Source organism: Leopardus geoffroyi, chromosome E3 (assembly GCF_018350155.1).
Source record: "Leopardus geoffroyi isolate Oge1 chromosome E3, O.geoffroyi_Oge1_pat1.0, whole genome shotgun sequence".
Classification (NCBI taxonomy): Eukaryota; Metazoa; Chordata; class Mammalia; order Carnivora; family Felidae; genus Leopardus; species Leopardus geoffroyi.
This window is the reverse complement of record NC_059340.1, coordinates 8693124-8712270: the sequence shown is the minus strand read 5'-3', so window position 1 is coordinate 8712270 and position 19147 is coordinate 8693124. Positions and strand designations below refer to the sequence as shown.

The 19147-nt window shown below is 51.9% G+C and overlaps 1 protein-coding gene across 13 annotated transcripts in view; it reads right to left on the bottom strand.

Moving 5' to 3' along the window:
• Window positions 1-19147, bottom strand: part of CUX1 (cut like homeobox 1) — a 376259-nt gene that overhangs the window by 90970 nt on the left and 266142 nt on the right. For all 13 annotated transcript variants that reach the window (XM_045461928.1, XM_045461932.1, XM_045461926.1 and 10 more), the window contains 2 exons: window positions 17040-17088; window positions 2769-2873 (listed from right to left, as the gene is read on the bottom strand). In XM_045461928.1, coding sequence (XP_045317884.1) covers window positions 2769-2873; window positions 17040-17088 — 154 coding nt within the window. The remainder of the gene's footprint in view (window positions 1-2768; window positions 2874-17039; window positions 17089-19147) is intronic.

Genomic DNA, 19147 nt, shown 5'->3' with positions numbered 1-19147 from the left:
TAAAACGAGGATAATAAAACCTACCTCTAATGACTGCGGTGTCTTGAGGCATAAACGAGACAACCATATAAAGCCCCAGTGAGGCCCCTCACGCAGAGCTAGAGCTCGCCGAGAGACGGCTCACCTTCCAGAACAGGCGATTCCGTTAAGACACCCAACGGATCGGTTTTGGCTTTTGCTAGATCTATAGACTCTACTGTTTCTCTGCCGAGTCCTGCCAGCCAAGCCCAACAGATATTTTCCCGCTGGCCCCGTTTCCTATGTTTGCTCCCCGACCGGCTGGGGCTGGGGCTGGAGCTACTGGGAACGCACACCCGGGGGGAGCCCTGGCAGGCCCGCTCCTGGAAGGCTGAACCGGAGCCATGTAAACACTGCACTTAGCCCATGATGAAGTGTTTAAGCGCCTCAAGGACCCACAACTGACTCTACCTGCAAAAACATTCATTTCCTCCTGAAATGTTTTGGTTGCTACAGTCCAGGATGGTGCCAGAAAGCCCTTCAATCAAAAACCTTTAGCTCAGGAGCCCCGTGTAGACACGGAGCATGGACAGCTTTCTCGAGAGAACCCAAGGTGACCACAGAGGCTGAGAGACGCCAAACCGGCTCCTTCCTCGAGGGCTTCCCCTTGCCTCAGTGTGGCGCTGGGTCCAGGGAGGTACACTTGGATCAGGGGACGGTGACAGAGCCCATGGGACACTTCAGGTAAAATTAATATCAGGGTCCGTGAAGTTGGGATGGCCCCTTGAGTGAAGAATTTTTCTGTTTTCGGAAACACTTAAATCATGTTTTAGTTAATATTAATTAATTAATATTATTATTTTAAGTGATTTTTAAAAATGTTTATTTCTGAGAGAGGGAGAGCGCGCGCAAGTGGGGGAGGGACAGAGAGAGCGGGACAGAGTATGCGAGGTGGGCTCACTGATAGCTGAGAGTCCAACGCGGGGCTTGAACTCATGAACCGTGAGATCACGTCCTGAGCCAAAGTCGGACATTTAACCGACTGAGTCATCAGGTGCCCCTAATGAATTAATTTTAAAAATTAAACGTTAACTTAAGGAAAGAATACGAAAACCCATTCTTTTTTTTTTTTTTAATTTTTTTAGCGCTCATTTTTTTTTGAGAGAGACAGAGAGAAAGAGAGAGAGAGAGAGAGAGAGAGAGAGAGAGAGAGATGGAGTGTGAGCAGGGGAGGGGCACAGAGAGAGGGAGACACAGAATCCGAAGCAGGCTCCAGGCTCTGAGCTGTCAGCACAGAGCCGGACCTGGGGCTTGAGCACCAACTGAGAGATCATGACCTGAGCCGAAGTCGGATGTTTAACCGACTGAGCCAACTGGGTGCCCGAAAATCCGTTCATAAAAAGGGGTCCTAGCACTAAAACTAGGTTTGCTCCTAGGGAATAATTTTACAAAGACCCAGTCGAGTCCTGGCTTAGCCCCTGCGGGGCCCAGCGTTCTGGGGCAAGGGGTTCACAGTCCAGAACTTCCGCTTCCTCATCTAGGTAAAGAAATGAAACACCCGCCTCACAGGTGAAGTAGAAGAATGGCTGTCCGGCCGACGTGTGAGTTATCACAGCAGCAAGGCTCCTGGTTAGACTGTGCCCTCTCTGGAAGGGCCTGGCACCTCCCCCCTGACCCCCCTGCTCTCCCACCGTCCACTGCGGGTCCTGGCACACGGCAGGCACCCTGTAACTCTTTGTTAAAGAAAAGGACACTTATAAGCATAATTCACCCACCACAGGTGACAGGAGCTGAAGGGCCTCAGGGCCACTCACTCCTACTCTGCACACGAGGACACTGACGCTGCACAAGTTTGACTACCTGAGGTCTGTGAGTAAACAGGTTACGAGTCAGCGCTTTGGACCCAGGGCTCCCGGATCAGAGATGGTGAGGCCAGCCACAGTAAGAGGAACCGCTGAAGCCGAATGACACAGATTACGGGTCAGGCCTTGTTCTAAGCTACTTGCTCGTAAGAATGTCCTGGAACCCTTACAAAACCAGTGATGAAACCCAGGCTCAGGGAAGGCAAGTTCCTTGCCCCAAGTCACACAGCTAACGAAAGGCGGGTCTGACCCCAGGGGCGTGGCTCCAATATCCGGGTCTTAATTCCGTGCTGCCCTAAGTCACTGCTCAGAGCCCAGAAGGCGAGAGCCTGTAATCTGATAGGTCCAAGCTGCCTTGCTCGAGCTGGGAAAAGTTCCGGCTAAGAACAATTTTTACTAATCTTAGAAAAATCCAGAAGCAAAGAAGGGACCGAGACGAGTGCCTCGCTCCTTCGGAATGCTGGCACTTCCAGAGAGATTCTGCCATTACGCAGACTCAGAGCGCGTTAACTGTGTTATTACTTCTTTGGCCCGCCCTGCTCATCGCCAACTGTTTTCTCACTCTGGAAGGACACATCGAGGTGGAGACCCAACCTCCAATTTTCCAATGTGATTCTGGCAAGGCTCTTGTTTCACACCCCCACCCCCCTGCCAGCCGTCTCCCCACAGGCCTAGCCAGGAAGGCACTCCCTCTGGGAGTGAGGGGGATCTCCCGCCTCGGCCTCTACGCTGGGCTGGCGACCGGGTAGCACTGATGCGCCATCGGCATAGTCCTTCCTCTGACCCTAACGAGTCCCGTCCCCAGACTGTCCGAAGCATTCCCGACCAACACAGCACCGGTTCAACTGTTTTCCCCCAGATGCAACATCCGTGAGCAAAGGCAAGCAGCTGTAGCACAGAGGTGCAGACGCGAGGCACACAGAGTCCCCACGGGGCCGGGCTACCCACCACGTCCGGCGCCTTCTGGATCTGCGAGGCCAGCTGGAGAGAGTGGTTGGCCGACGAGAGCTGTTCCCTCAAGGTCTCCGCCTCTCTCTGAGCCACCTCTGCCCTCTGAAGGAAATGAAAAGAGTGAGAAGAGAAAGTACATTCAGTTTAACAACTGACAATTATTACAAGAACATTCATCAATTCATGCCTGACTGACTATAATTGATTTTCCTAAACACTCAACCTAATAAATGCTAGAAAAAAAACATAGAATGTGATGGATTTTTATTTTAAACAGTACAAGGAAGAAATAATTGAGCGATTATGACAGTAATTTAACGCTAGGAGCAAGGAATCCCCTGCTGATACTAATGCTCCGGCCCACTGAATTTCCCAGACTGAATAAATACAAGTGGAAATAGAGTCTTTTGATTCAATTTCTCTCTATTCTCATAGACCAAGAAGATTTTATTGCAGGATCACTCCTGGGAGTAATTCTCACGGGTAAACAGTGAATTAAAGACACTTTGGCATTCTCTTCCTAAAAACACGCACAATGTTGTGGTTGTTTTCCTTCGGCAAGTATTTCCATAAACGTCCAGGGTGTAAATGTCACTTCTTTTGTGAGGTCCAGGCTTATTTCAACACATTTAACCCTTCACCTGACCAAGCCGGCCGAGGCCGGCACCCCCAGGCAGCCGGGGCAACCCGGGGCGGCGGCCGGGCCCACTCGGGGTGAGGAGCCAACCGCAGGAAGGGGGCTGAGGAGGAAAGGGTGGACCCCTCTTTGCAGGTCATTCCCAGACGAGGCGACCAATGCTACCGGATGGCAGAGCAGGATTTCCCACCGGACGAGACTGGGACACGCCAGTGCCCGCCGCCCGCGAAGGCGCCGGGGAGCGGCGCAACCGGGGCAAGTTGCCTCTGCCCACGACGCCTCCACCGTCCCCGCCAGAACTGGGGACACAGTCACCTTCTCAGGGACCTCGCGGGGATTAGCGTCCGCCGAAGTATACTGTGCTCACAGCTCATCCGCGAGCGTCTCGTGAACGGGCTCGTCCCGATTCTACAATCACGAGGCAGACGGAACTCTGAGACGGGGGAGAACGGCAGGCAGTCCTGGGCGTGCGGGCTGGGAGATCGCGCGCCGCTTCTTTCCACCGGCCTCACGTCGCGCCGACAGAAGAGATGAACGAGGAAAGCCCGGCCGAGCAGGGCTATTCTGTGTGTTTTCCGATTTTGCGGCGCGACAGCACGTGTCAACTAATTGCTGAAAGAACTGAAGGGAATCGGGGAGTGAGCCCGATCAATGGAGCTGGCGGAGGGAGGGGCGGACGGGTCCGGCGGCCTGGAGCGGTTCTCTGACGCACGATCGTTCTGCGAAATCTATCTCTGCGCGCAAATTCGGGTATTTCTAACGGCAACAGAAATTGGTGCTGATGGCCGCCTGCCTTGCTCCTCCGGGGGCGCCCGGAGCCTCACCCCATCTAATTCACATGGCGCCTGGCCAGGCCCCGCTGAGCTCACACAGCCGCCGCCCACGCTCTGCTCCAAACAGAATCCGGGACGGCCTGTCGGGAAAGGCGACAATGTGACCGGCGTGGCGACGATAGCAGGGGTGATTTCTGGCTCACTTTCTGCAGAGAGTCTCCTCTTCAGTGAGGAAGAGTTCCAGATGCGCCCCTCCGAGTTTTTCCGATAATCGTGTCGTTACTACTGAAAAGTTTTCCCTTCCTTTTCTGGTAGGCAGAACCCTGGGGCATAAAATCTCCACAACTCTGCCAGGAATGAGGTGTTCTTTGACATGTTTCTAGTATCTCTGACTAGGAAAACTATTCCTTAGCCGAGTGGAGAAGCTGTTCCGGGAGCAGCCAGTGAGGCCGCACCACCACCCTGCCCCGCCTGGGAGTGTTCTGGAACCAGCAGAGCTCAGGCAGGCCTGGGCGACGGGTTCACGTCAAGGCTCTCATACGGGCATTTAGCTGCCCCCCGCGCTGGGCGGCTCATGGAACAAGGGATCTGGCTGTTGAGGATTTTCTCCTCGGCTTGTGGAATTTCTTCAGAGCTTCTGCACCTCGTTCTGTTTCCAAGTTCGTGTGCAGAGTCACTCTGTGGCCTGTCCATGCTGGTCACGGCCTTTTCTCACTTGGCTTGACTTGGTTACTTCAGGGCAGCGTTTTGACGATTTGGAATTTTTAGGATTTGTTTAGGATTTACACCCCGAGGACATCAAAAACAACACAACACAACACAAAACAGTTGAGGTGGCTTGTGCAGCTAAACAGGCACAAAGCAGACTAAAAAAAAAAAAAAAAAAAAGAAAAAGCAGGCCTAAGAGCAGCTGAAGGAGTGGGAGCAGCCGGGCAGAATTAGTTCCTGTAGTTGGAAATTCAGGCCCATCGCCGGCGCTGAGGCAGAAAAGAAGGGGCGCTGGGCTGGGTCAGTGCCGCGCGATCACCTGTTTGCAGGGCCTCCGTCTTCCCGAGGACGGCGATCCAACCGGATCAAGGGTTTCTAAGAACCGGCATCAGCCATGGCAGGCGGAAGGCGGTGGTGTTTTCTGACCCGGAACCCCAGACACGGAGCCGCGGCTGCCACGAGACCCCTGACTCCCTGTGTCCGGTGACGGGCTCCCTCGCTCCAACCCGCCCGGCTCAGGCAAAGCTGCGGGGGCGAGGCCGCGGTTCTGGCTGGCAGATCACCCGGGGGTGATCGAGGGGCCGCCCTGTGATGAGAACGGCGCCTCGCCAAGCCTGAGCTGCTCCCCTGAGACGCTTCCTTTGCTGGCTGTTGCTTACTTTCGGTACTTCCCTGGGAGGGGAGAGTAAACACCGAGAGCACAGGGGACAGCGAGGGAGGAGGTCACATGAATGAATGGGGACACGGCCCGCATCTGCCGGTAACCTGGATACAAACACAGAAGCAGCCGCCTCACCGGCTCTCACAGGCCAACGGAGGACCCAAGAGGTAACATGAGCCAAGGGCCTAACAGTGCCCACCTTGTGGGGACAGGGGTCTAATCAAACAGGAAAGATGACCAGACACTGTAGGCGGTCTTCAGCAGTCACTTGGAAGGCGGGAGGTGGCTAGAAGCACTTTGTTTCAAGAATTCTTCTGTCAGTCACGATACCAGAAAGAAGTGACAATACCCACGCGTGTGACACTGGCTGGCCCAAGTCACAGCTCTGCGTCTTGGGAAGGGCAGCCTGAACCGGGTGTCCGGGGTATCTCCTCATCCTAAACGAAGGCCTAAGGGGAGCCCCCCTCCCCCCCCCCCCAGCTCCTCAAGGGCTCCCGAAGGGCCCCAGGAAGGGCAGTATAAGAAAGCTTTTCCCTAAGCTCCGCCCCTGAAGTCGGACACATTAGAATGTGAATATACGATGCTGACAGCTATTTCCAGATCTTCAAGTCTGAAAAATTTGATTCACAAAATGTGGAGGAGAGGCATGGCGGGGTGGGACAGAGAGAGCGGGCGAGGGCAGACACAGAGAGGGTGGCTGCGGCTGGTGGGGCCAGCGAAGGCTCACGGGAAGGGCTGGCGAGGCCAGGCACAACCTGGTGTGGGACGCAGGCTCCAGGCCCACGTAAAGGCGGCTCTGGTTGGGCGTTCTCTAGGGAGGCGTGTCTTCTCCTCCCAGTACCATGGTTGAGACAAGTCGGAATCCAATCCGTTTCCCAGTTTACCCATTTCAGGTGTAGCCTTTGGGGGTCCCTGGTTTTCAACAGTGGTGGTGGTGGTGGGTGTCGGATCCAGTGTTCTTCCATCTTGGTCCCGGTCTTTGTGTCTTGTCCCCCTCTGTATGTGTCGCCATGAAAACCCAGGCTCGGGGCCACCAGAGATGAGCAAGTCTCTCCAGTGACGGAGCAGCCACACGAGCCGGCAATGGACTGAGCCTCCAGGTAGACCTACGGCGTCCCAGAGGTGGGCCCTGGATCGGAACAGGGGTCTGTTAGCCGGCAGCCCTCCTTGAATTACGTTGCTAAGGCTGCTGGAACGAATTACTACAAATTCAGTTGCTTTTAGCAACACAAATTTATTATCTTTGTTCGGAGTCTGCACTGGGGCTCACTGGGCTAAGATCAAGGTGTGGGCAGGACTGGGTTGCCGAGGCTCTGGGGGAGAATCGGTTTTCCTACCACTCCTTGCTTCTGGAGGCCACCCAGACTCCTTGGCAGTGGCCCCTTCCTCCATCTTCAAAGCCAGCCTATCGCCCTGACGTGGACTCTTCTGCCTCTGGGGACCCTATGATTATGCCGGGTGCACTCACACACACCTGGGTCATCTCCCCACCTCAAGGTCAGCTGTTAACAGCCTTAACCCACCCCTCCCCCCTTGCCAGGTACACTACTATATTCACAAGTTGTGGGGTTTGGGAAGCGGCATCTTTTGGGGCCATTTTTCTGGTCACCATGCTCAAGGGCAAATAACCCCACATTTGGACAATTTCAAGGAGAAGGCAAGCTCTCCTGGGGGATGACCTCTCGGCCTGCTCCCCACAAGGCCCTGTACTCTGGAGGGAGGGGATAAAAGAGAGGGGGAGGCTGGCAAGGCCAACAAGTGAGCCTTCCTATGGGATGGACTCCATTGCTTTGGAAAGTGCACACCAACCAAAGTCATCCTTCTGGGCAATACCCACACGCGACTCTGGAGAACAGCCAGAACCCCAGAGATGACCCTGCTTCAGTGGTTCTGCAGAAGGGAAGTCAGAAAGGTCCTCTATACACCAGACAGGAGACACTTCTTGCCATGTGTCCCAAGGTGGCCCTGTGCTGGTGACTGGAGTCCCTCTGTAGACCTACCTAACTCTAAGACTCCTGTATTAGGATGAGTTAGAAATGGGCTACAGACAGCGACACTAGGGAACCTGTCAACCTCAAGAAAACTTCAATGCGGCGAGGTAACACTGTTAAACATCACACAACTCCCAACCCAGCGGCCTATCCCTTGTAGATATTAGTTTTGCTCCAAAAGACCCAAAGGCTTAGCTAAAATCGTAATAACAATTCTGAGGATAAGCATACTACCTCCTGGCACACCCACTTATTTTAAGTCTAGGAACTATAGTCTCAGAAACTTTAAATACCTGCAAAAAATGGCAGAATCTTATTAAAAACAACCTAGAATTACAAGGGCCATTATGAGGAAGGATCTAGTTAGATAAGATCATTTAAGAAGTGCACTTGAAAGTCAGGGCCCCCAAATCAAACAAACAGAATAGGATACCAACTGAATTGGTGAGCAGAAGCCTCCGAAATGCTTCCAAATTCCAAAGTGGCTTCACCGAGAGGTTCATCGCAAGAGGCTAGTTAATCACGGAACACAGGTTTATCCACTCTTGGCTTCCTTTTACGGAGGAACCAAAGGTATTTGGGTCTACCGGTAAAACACGTTTTGTGCTACACTGAAAAATTTATGAGAAAGTATGCTTCTAGAAATTATACGTTGCATTTACAAATCTGCTGAGCCACAGAATGCTGATGTAAAAGTTCCCAATAACTTACTTCTTCATTGCCACTAGAAATGAAAAGTTTCTAAGGGTTAAAAATTCTAATATATGTAATGAAGCTACTAGAAATAATAAAGGAAACATCTCCATAGGTAAAGAAAGTAAGAGGTGTGTTTTTACTCAAAGAAGGTATGAGGAAAGGAAAGGCTTTTGTGTTGAGGGAAAAGAAAGGCATTTTGGCTTAAAGTGAAGCTGTTTATTTCACAATGGGAAAGAGGGAAAACGTATGGCAAAATCTGAATGTAAAAGAGAAAGTTGTAGATTTGTGGAAAATAAGTCTTTGGAAGGAGATTGTCATGTCTGGTCGAGCCAGCTATGATTAGAATACGTTTAATAAAGTTAAATGGCTTTTAACATCAAAAGTAATACGGTGCAAAATTACAATTTGGTTTTCTCTCTTTTAAAAGGACAATGTTTGGGGTGCATGGGTGGCGGTTAAGTCGCTTAAGTGTCTGACTCTTGACTTCGGCTCAGGTCATGATCTCATGATTTGTGAGACTGAGCCTCATGTTGGGCTCTGTGCTGACAGCGTGGAGCTTGCTTGGGATTCTCTCTCTCCCTCTCTCTCAAAAAAAGACAAGCTTAAAAATATTAAAAAAATAAAAAAAGGACAAAGTTTTCTTGAACTATTGGTTGCTCTTTTTTAAATTCTTATTGTTTTTAACGTTTTTATTTACTTTTGAGAGACAGCATGAGCAGGGGAGGGGCAGAGAGAGAGAGAGGGAGACACAGAATCGAAAGCAGGCTCCAGGCTCTGAGTTGTCAGTCCAGAGCCCGATGCGGGGCTTGAACACGATATGTGAGATCATGACCTGAGCTGCAGTTGGACGCTTTACCCACTGAGCCACCCAGGCGCCCCTGGTTGCTCTTGATAAGATATTGTAAAAGGCTCTTCCTTACCTTTTAAGTTATCTGCCCGGAAAACAAAGATTTTGTGTCTTGTCAAAGTAATTTCCTGGGTCTTTATTATTAGGTCTTTGATTCCTTAAGAAAGCTGAGTCTTCTCTATTAAAAGAGCTAAGGTTTTATTTATTTATTTATGTTTATTTATGTATTTATGCATGTATGTATTTATTTATTTTTATTTTTAAACAACTATTTAACTTCCTGTATTTGCCTTCAAGGTCTTCAGTCGTCACTGTGGTTAAATAGATGAGTAAATATTGTGTCACTGTGACCTATGATCCTACTTGACCAAGTGTTTTAAAATCTTTTGATTTTTTAAATAAACTTCTAAGAATCAAATGCTAAATGAACCCTTTAAAAACAAATGTTTTTTAATGTTTATTTATTTTTGAGAGAGAAACTGAGTGCAAGGGGGGAGGAGCAGAGAGAGAGGGAAACACAGAATCCAAAGCAGGCTCCAGGCTCTGGGCTGTCAGCCCAGAGCCCGATGCAGGATGCAAACTCACAAGCCACAAGATTGTGACCTGAGCCAAAGTCAGATGCTTAACCGACTGAACCACCCTGGGGCCCCTAAATGAACTCTTTTTAACTTTCAACTAACTTTGAGATTTTTCAGAGAGGCCCTTGGACATCTCAACAGATTTGTTCTCTCACCTTACAAAAAGGGAGATGTTAAACTACCTTGGCTTGTTTGGTATGTTAAATCACAAAGGAAGTGTTGTCAAAATATAATACTAAACCTTCTTTATTTGCATAGGTATGTAAGAGTTGCAGAAATGCATGACATTCCTAGAAATCTGTTTGTTCTCGTATTATGTCATGATTCCAGTTATTATCTTAAAACGTCATACATCACGGAAATAACTACAATTCCTTATCAAGTGAACTCTCAGCCGATCTTTAACAATGGACACTTTTAAGTCTCTGCCATTTACAGAAAGTTACTGTCTTACTCAGATGCTTTTGCAAACGTTTTCCTACAAAAGTGTTTCGTCTTCACGGGGCTTCATGCAAAGAACTTTGACAAGTCCAGATTTCAGATAAGTTCAAGGTCATAAAACTGAACTGCGCAAGAATTTTCAGAACTAATGAGGAAAAAAAAGAAAAAACCGAATTCAAGCAGAATGAGGACTAATAACAAGGAAATGGACCAGCTGAGGAGGATGACTGTAATTTTTATGACTTCCTGTTTGAAACACTGATGTTTCGTTTTTCCAGATAGAAGGAAACTTTTCTCACACAGCAATTTGGTAAAGTATACCTTTGTAAACAAAGATGAAACATTTACTTTTTCTCCTGAGCTGATCCCTCTGGAACTCAGAAACTTTAAAGTTTTCTTTTCATGGCAATATAATTAGTTATTTGCATAAGTTCAATGAGAACGTGTTATCCTTGTAACAGGACACAACTGGAAATATTGGCTGTATTACCAAGGCTTTGACTCACTTGTCGTATTTGAGAGAGACAGGCCTAGACTCAGATATGACCAGACAGCTTCAAGGAACTGAGACTGACTGTATGGGCCCAATAAATAAAGCCCCTTAAAAAAAAAAAAAAAGTCAACCTGGTACTTTGCTTACATAGTTCTAGCTTTGAAACCATGGAGAAGCTTACGTGGTCGGTCACTGTTCTCGCTGCACTTAACCAGGCCGAACTGAATGTAAAATTACTTTTGCTGGGATTATCCGTAGTGCAAAAAGAATAGGGGTAATCGCAGAGAGAAAAATGATGCTTGCACCTTTGTAGGTATCAGATTCTAATCCTGTTAATTGTCTTTGAGGTTTTGTGATAGACCCAAAAACTGGACTGGATCCTGAATACTTCTGGTTTCCTCAAGTATCTGACCCTGACTCTTGAAACTAACGTTTCTAATTATCTCCTACCCTTCTGATTTGGAATCATTAGGAACAAAGACTGCCCCTGAGGGACACCTGGAAGCGACTAGGCCAGGTCCTCCTGTCTGGATGGCAGCCAGGGTCTAGGGACCTGAAGCTTCCCTACACTCCTCACAGCTAAAGAAGGCGCCCCCTGGCAGCTGGTCTTGTAGGATCACTGGAGATCCTCTGCATCAAATGACTGGGGAGAGAAGCAGTGGACATCTGTGTAGACTGCTTCTGCCCAAGATGCTGGATGGAGACCTCAGACTTTAACTGAATGTGAAACTCTTTCTTCTTCCTTTTCATTCCTGGATCTGGCATTCGTCTGGGGAGACAGCACCACCATCCCTATCTCCTAGGCCATTACTGGGTTGGGGGCGGAGGGTAAACCTTTGCCTTTCAGGCTGCTGGGTTTGTTATAAAAAAAAAACTCCTACCTGGGCATTAACGGCGTCACCTTAGTGGAAATGCTTTGTGCCCCGACAGGACTGATCTCTATCTGGGGGTGGTTACCATTCTCCCTGGGCCCACGAAGGCCTGGCTGGCTGGCACATAACTGGGCAGAGCCTCTTAGGGTTATCGAAAGTGCCCCTAACTGTCTACAGACCGAGACACCTCATCGGTCAGCCCCTGAATTTAGAGTTGGGAAGGACCCGTTGGGAGGTCTCTGTGAGTCAGGATCTGCTTCCTTCGGCTGGGGCCTACTACCCTGGTTAGCAGTAAATTCAAATGATGCTGTGACCAGGAACCTCTCCTTACTCATGAAAGTACCGGGCACTCTGCTGCTTAAGCAACAACTGCTCAGCAAAGATCCTTAGGCTCTCTGGCCAAGGTTGTTCTGATAAGAGAATAGGCCTTGATCATGTTCTGGCTGAACGAGGGGTCTGTGCTGGGGTCAACATCGCTTATGCACCTGGATGAACACTTCAGGGAAAGCAGAAACTCATTTACATAAAACCACAGTGGAGCAAGCCGCCAGGCTTAGACAAGCAACTCTTTCAACAGGATCTCTCTTTGACTTCCTTGATTTTGAGTAGTTTGGGTCTTGGGGACCACAGCTCCAAAGTGCATTCCAGACACTGGGAATTCTCCTGCTTCTAATAATCACAGTAACTTCCCCGGTGCGCTGTCTTCCCTCAAAAGTTTTAAACGCATGTTCGAAACCACTAACCGCCAAGCAAATGATCTCGCAAAGACTGGAATGAATGTCAGGAAAGGAACGAAGAGAATGACCCACTAAGAAACTGTGAGCCTGAGGTCATGACTCTGTGACCACCATAGGAATTCTGCAAAAACCACCATGACCTGGGAATGTCGCACACATCAAAGCTGCGAGAACGACAGAGCGGTGGCTCAAAATGGCACTGACGCCTTAAATTTCGATCGCGTCTCTCAGGATGAGGGTCTGATCGAAAGGGGGGAGTTTTGCTGGAGCACCTGGATGGCTCAGCTGGTTAAGCATCTGACTCCCCATTTCCGCTCAAGTCATGATCTCACGATTCGTGAGTTTGAGTCCTGCATCCGTCTCACCGCTGACAGTGCAGTCTGCTTGGGATTCTCTCTCTCTGCCCCTCTCTGTGCCCGCACTCTTTCAAAACAAGCAAACATTAAAAAAAAAAAAAAAAAAAAAAAAGGGAGGAACTGTTAGAAAAGAGACAACAGGCCCCAAATGGAGTCCCTTGTGTCAAGCCCCAAGTCAGCAAACCAAGACTGAAGATCTTAACCTAGCTGCAGTGTCAGCCTCTCCTGGGAATGTGACCTTTAACCCGTCAATCTGGAATTTCCTGGTCAGCGCTAGTGACGTCATCTGCCCACAGGACAGGCCCCTCCCGGCCCCTGCAGGAAGGTGACCTTGCCTGAAGCAATCCACTCTTTCCTTGTCCTTCCCTTTTCTGCCTAGAAAAGCCTTCCATTTGGCACAGCTCCTCAGAGCTCCTTTCTGCCTGCTAGATGGGGTGCCGCCCGATTCATGAATCCTCGGGTAGAAAGTCGGTAGGACTGAGTAAAAAGCCAGAAAGGTCTTTAAAATGTCCTCAGCGAATGCGTTTTTCCAGGAGTGTTCTCTCAGGTGTGTGAATTACTACCCTCATTCTATAGATGGGGAAACACACTGGGAGCCTGGGGGTTCATTCAAGGCCGCAGCGGGGGCGGGGGGGGTGTCTGGGACTCCAGCCCAGGTGTTCCCTGCTGGAACACAGAAACGCTGGTGGAAGAAAGTGCCATGCCTTTCTTGTGGCTCTCTGCAATCTTCTCCACCCTTGACTCTTGCCTCAGTGAAGATGAACCGGGCTTCCCAACTAGACTTCGAGGGGCGGCCCTCGCGGCGGGGCAGTCTCCTCCAGAAGGACGAGGCGGGTTAGCGGGAAGAGGGCCGCCCCCCCGGGACTCTGTGCGGCCGGCTGCTCACACCAGAGCCACTCGGAAGGGCTCCCAGGTGAAGGCGCAGCTGGCCAAGTGACAGAACGGCGGAGGTCCCAGGCGGTTTGACACGGTCGCGAAGCACAGAGTTGTGGCTTCTTGTTCACCACGAGGTCTCGAAAGTTCTGGACCCTCACTGCCCCCTATTAAGGCGGAGCACTAATGCAAGTGCCTTGGAGTTTAACAAACAGGTGTAAGCAGGACCTGGGGCCGCCGGCCGCCGACAGCTCTTCGGCTTTTCCACGATAGAAACACGAGCGCTTCAGCGATAAAACAGCGTCAGGTCTCGGTAGAACATTTTGACTATAAACCTGGTGCAAAAATAATGTTATATGCCAATGAACTAGGAAATTGCTCCTCCTGGGGATCTCCCTTGATGGGAAAGGCGGCCGAACCAGATGTCTGGCTGCGCCTGCACGGGCGCGTGGCTCCGGCGGCCCCTCCTCCAGCCCCGCCGCCTCCTCTCCGCTGGGACCACCTCAGCTCAGGCCCGAGTCATCGCGGCCTGGATGTATCACGACAGCTGCTCACGGCTCTCCTGGCTTCCGTTCTCTCTGCTCCCATCCGTTCTCTGATGTTTCGCCAGGGTGATCCTTCTAGAACGTAAGTCCGACGCCTCGCTCCCGGTGATTCTCCGCCGTTCTCCGACAGAGCCCCTCCCCCGAACCTGGATCTAGACCCCCTCCTGGGGGCCCACTCTCCCACCCAGCACCCCCTCGTCCTAGCCTTACGGAATGGCCTGGAACCCGCAGAGCTCGCCGCGCCCTTCGGTGCCACCTGTAACACCGTCTTCCTCGTGGCCACCTGGGGAATTTTTCTCCTTGTCAAGCCGTCAAGTCGTCGAGCGCGATCCCTCCTTCTGTTCCTCTGTGTCTGCTCCCGCACCTCACACCCTCAGTGAGGGCTGGCCCGCATCTGCCTTCACAGCTCTGGTGGCAGGCAGCTCCGGGCACCTCTGGAGAGCCAGGACTGAGAGAGGGCTTCTCTACGTTGGAGTAGGTTCCCTCCCACCAGCCTCCGAGCTTGGCCGTGGCCATGCGTTCCAGGCACACTTTTCCTCACAGTGTGGTTTCCAGGATATATGGGAATTCCCTGGGCATGGCCGGACTGCTGGAGACCGATGCAGAGACTCTACCTCCTTCGTTCTGGAAACTCTATCTCTATTAATGCAGCCTCTTGGCAGCCACATCATCAGGCTACAGCTCACCCTTAGTCGTCGCTCGGAACTCCCCTATACTTCTCCCGTGCCCACCATGCTGGCATTTCCCTAGCGCGGGACTTTGTAATTCTCCCATCAAATCAGTGCTACTTTGGCAACTGTGGAAGCTAACATTTTATCTATGGACCTACTTTTCACTTGGGCGTTTTAACCTCTAACCTTCAAAACACTCGTGCAGAGAACCACCAGTTCTCGTTCCCTCCCCTTCTTTCTCACGTTATAAAAAAAGGTTTAAACATTAAACATTTTAATGGTGGTAAAATACAAACAAAATACACCGTCTTAACCAATCTTTAAGCGTATGCTTCAGCAGTGTTAAGAACTTTCCCGTTGTCGTGTGACCAGTCTCCACAAGCTTTTCATCTCGCATCTTAGTTTGCAGAGCTCATCTCGCTTCTTTCCTTTTCTTTTTTTAAAGAGATATAAGCAGTTAAGAGACTTGCCCGAGGCTACATGGCCAGCAAATACCAGACTCCCGGACCCGAACCAAGTGTCACTCTGGAGTTGCCCCGTTTCTCCACAGTCCTGCCTCGTGTCTCCCAGGACTGAGGTCCCTCCAGGTGGCCCTCAGCACTTTCAAGTGCACCGACCCCGCCAAACTTCTTCAGTTCCTGGGGGCTGCCTCGGAGACGGTACGAGACAGCCAGGCTCGATACCCCCAGGACGAGGCTCTCTGTTTAACAAACCGGAGCCTACCCTAAAGTGCCATCAAAACGACGGGCACGCCCAAGATGGGCCCGGGAACAAATCTGAGATGTGCAAATGGCAGCTGTCTCGCGGAGAAGGTCAACTCTCTCCAGCAACTACTCCCGAGTTAAGGTCGCTGCAAAGTTGAGCCGTGCTGTGTAAAAGCAAAGGGGCCAAAGCAAATTCGTTCAGCAAATAAAGGTAAACAAATGCTCAAGCGCCTTCGTGAGGTGAAGCAGAAACAGTGCCTCACAGCAAGGAGTGGTGGGGGCGGGTGCGTTGGGAGCTGGGACGGTCTGCAGGAAAGGCCAAGTGAACGCTGGTCCCGCGTCCCTGGCTCTGGGTGTGGCGGTGAGGAGCACGGGCCCTACCCCTGGCTCTGTGCCTGAGCAGCCGTGACCTCAGTTTCCTTGTCTGTAAGATGGGAGTCGTAACAGCACTGACCCCGGCGGGCTGCCCTGAGGGTTCAGCGACTCCGTTCGTGTGAAGTGCTCAGAACAGAGCCAGGCACAGAAGAAGTTACTACTAGGATCAGGAGAACTAACGCGCGAAGATTCTAGCTCGGGTGACTCATTCCGTGCCTCTCTATTGCGGGCCTTCTATGGCCCAGGCCCAGGATCCTCAGCGGTGAGTCTGAGTGCGCAACGCCGAACCCGCACAGTTTCCTTCCAGAATAAAGGGCATCCACAAACCCCCAGATCGCTCCCATGTGTGAACGGACTTCCGTATTCCAGTCAGACTCCGGGGCGTTTTTACTGGACAGGATGGACAAGGACACGCTTTCCTGAGCACGTGCCAAGCTGCGGGCCGGCAGTGCCAGCCGCCAGGAGGCCGCTGGCCTGCGGAACTCTCGTGTGGTAGAATGCGGGGACCGCAGATCCGGGGAGGGTTTTCATCCTATGGGGGGCTGCACCTGCCCAGGCCACCCGAGGCAAACCGCTAAGCAAACCGCTAAGCTCTCCTGTGCTCTCGGGGTGGCTACCCTGCTGTGAACCGAGTGGGGAGAGGCCGCAGCCTGTGGCCTCCTGGGGCTGAGATCCATCCCAGCTCTGGGCGCGTCTCCTCGCTCATAAAGGAAATAAACAGGAGAGCCCTTCTCTCCAAAGCAGCAGCATCATTTGTGAATGTGGAATGTTTTACTGCTCTGTGGAGTCCCCGGGGGGAAGTCAGGGGTTCTGCAGGGTGGCCCAAGTCTTTCCAGGCAGCTGAGGGTTTAGAGCCCCCCCCGTACTGTGTGGTGTTCCTTTCCGGACACGGTGCCGGGTACTTTCCCCAAAGCATCTGTGACGACTTAAATACCAGGCGGGAGGGGGCTGTGCATCCAAAGGCAGGGGTAGAGACCTCTTTGCGGTGCGAGTCACCGCGACAAAGTCTGGGGCATGACGGCCGCCACGGGAGCCGAGACGGATGTTTGAGGGATTGGTTAAGAAAAAGGACCAGCAGCGGCCACCCTGAAGTGAATTCTCAGCACGGAGTCTGGGGCGCTGGGACCACACCAAACACTTTGCCCAGGAGAGCACTTCTCAGGGCATCAGAAGAAGCGTCGACATGGACAGTTGTTATGTAAAAAAATACAAGAGTAACCGGCCTGCTAACTCAGAGAGAAATGTCTTGCAAGATGACAGAAGTGGCTATGCTGTGGTGACTTTAAGTCCGAGGCCGTGAAGCATCCTACCTGGTTTGCTCTTTCAAGGTCCGTCATGATCATTTCAATTTCGTCGGCCCTGGAAAGGTGAGAGAGAGAGAGAGAGAGAGACCGCTGTTAGTTGGCAACGGGCGGGCTCAGGGTGACCACGGCTCCCAGCTGGCCACAATGACCCGCCGTCACACAGGCCAGAGTCCCTGGCGCTGGGGAAGCGAGGGGTTGTGTGGACCTGCCCATCGGGAAGAGGTGTGCTTGAGTTGTGGGGAAGGCCGCCCTGTCCGTGGGTGGGGGTGGGGCTCCCAATCTCGTCAGGGAGACAGAGCCAGGAAAAGATAGGTTAAGATGTGTCCTTTCAGGAGAAAAGGGAACCCTCGTTGGGGTTCAGGGCCCGCTCCGGCGGGGGACCCCTGACTCCACACTCCATGTGGGCCGGAACCCTCTGTTGCCTACCGGCCCCAGTCTCCTGCTCCGTGCTCTACGGCAGGTCCTGCCACGAGGCTGTGCCCACCACCTGCCCTGGCCACCCATCAGCCCAGGGCCCCGCGTTCCGACGGCAAACGCCACTCGTGGGCCCGCAGTGAGCCTGTGCTGTCTCCCTGGCTTGCCCTCCGCTCCTGGGACCCTCATCTGCTTCTGCCCCCACCCCCAGCACTTCCCAACCCCTCCTAGCTGCTCCATCTCAGGGGAGTGGCAGGGCTTTGAGTTTACAGGTTAGAGGTGAGGTCCCCACGCACTGGGAGCGGGGTCTCCTTCACTCTCATCCCTGGAGCTTCACAGGGCTTGGCCTCGGGCCTGGCTACTCCCTGGGGCAGCTCAGGGCACCCGTAACGGGCCCAGCTCCAAGAGGGTTCTTCTGTCCCTGAAGCCTGCCCGTCTGGCCCTAACCACCCACCCCTAATACGAGGAGTTAGCCAAACGGTACTCAGGCCCTGGTTTTTGCTGTTTGCTGCATCTGGGCTCCCTCTGGCCCGGGGGCTTTTCCAGACTGCAGTGGAAGGAACACTGATTTGAGGCAACCGTATCAGCGCCCAGCCGCCTGAATGGGGTAACCGATGCCTTGTGATCGGGTTCAACGCTCTTTATAAACCTGTTTGAAATAGTATCCTGCTTTCAGATGGTCTGAAAAAAAAAAAAAAGTTCCTAAGCAACTCATAAAATGGCTTAGAGACACAAAGCTATTTTTAGGGTGGCTCTGTGAAGAAGACAGTGTCTCGGGGCCCCTGCAGCCAAGTGCTGGGTACGAGGGGGCGGGCCGGGGTGGCTTAAATTACGAAACATCTCAGCGCATCATCTCAACTGGAAACCGCCGAGACCTCAAGGAAAAATGGCAGGGCCATAGAAAAGAGAGTCTGCTGACTACAGAGGGTAAAGAAACCAATGTAAGTGTTGAGGGTCTTAAACATAACTGCCTGACAGTACTGACAGGTGCCATCCTGACCACCTGCCGATGATGTGCCAAGTTCACTGGGTTCAAGATGAAATAGCGAACTTTTCCCAAGGCAAATCCTAACTTTTTTTAAACACTTTTTTTAATGTTTATTTTTGAGAGAGAGAGAGAGAGAGAGAGAGAGAGCGCGCGTCAGAGAGAGCATGAGCAGGGGGAGGGGCAGAGAGAGAGAGGGAGACACAGAATCGGAAGCAGGCTCCAGGCTCTGAGCTGTCAGCACAGAGCCCGACGAGGAGCTTGAACTCACAAATCATGACCTGAGCCCAAGTTGGACGTTTAACCGACTGAGCCACCCAGGCGCCCCAGGCAAATCCCAACTTTTAAACACAGGTTGGAACTTAAATCAGACGGTTATTCATCATGTATTTAGGAAATTCAGGTATACATGGCAGATTTCCCCGGCTATGGGCATGGCTCATTCATTCCCTCGCTCGTTCTGCAACCATTTCCCAACAGCTGCCAGCATCTGGCCCTGGCCGGGGACTATAGGACGGGCACACGTGGACACGGCTCCTGCACACTTGGTGGGTGCTGCACATGCATGGGAGAAGAGCGGACACGCGTGGCTGCTGGGTACCCAGACCAGCTATGCTGGCAACCACGCCTCACTTCTCCCTTGGACAGATCAGGTTGGGGAATGGCTTGGGTGGAGGAAGCCCAGGTCCTGAGCCCGTGCCGCTGAGGGTTTTCC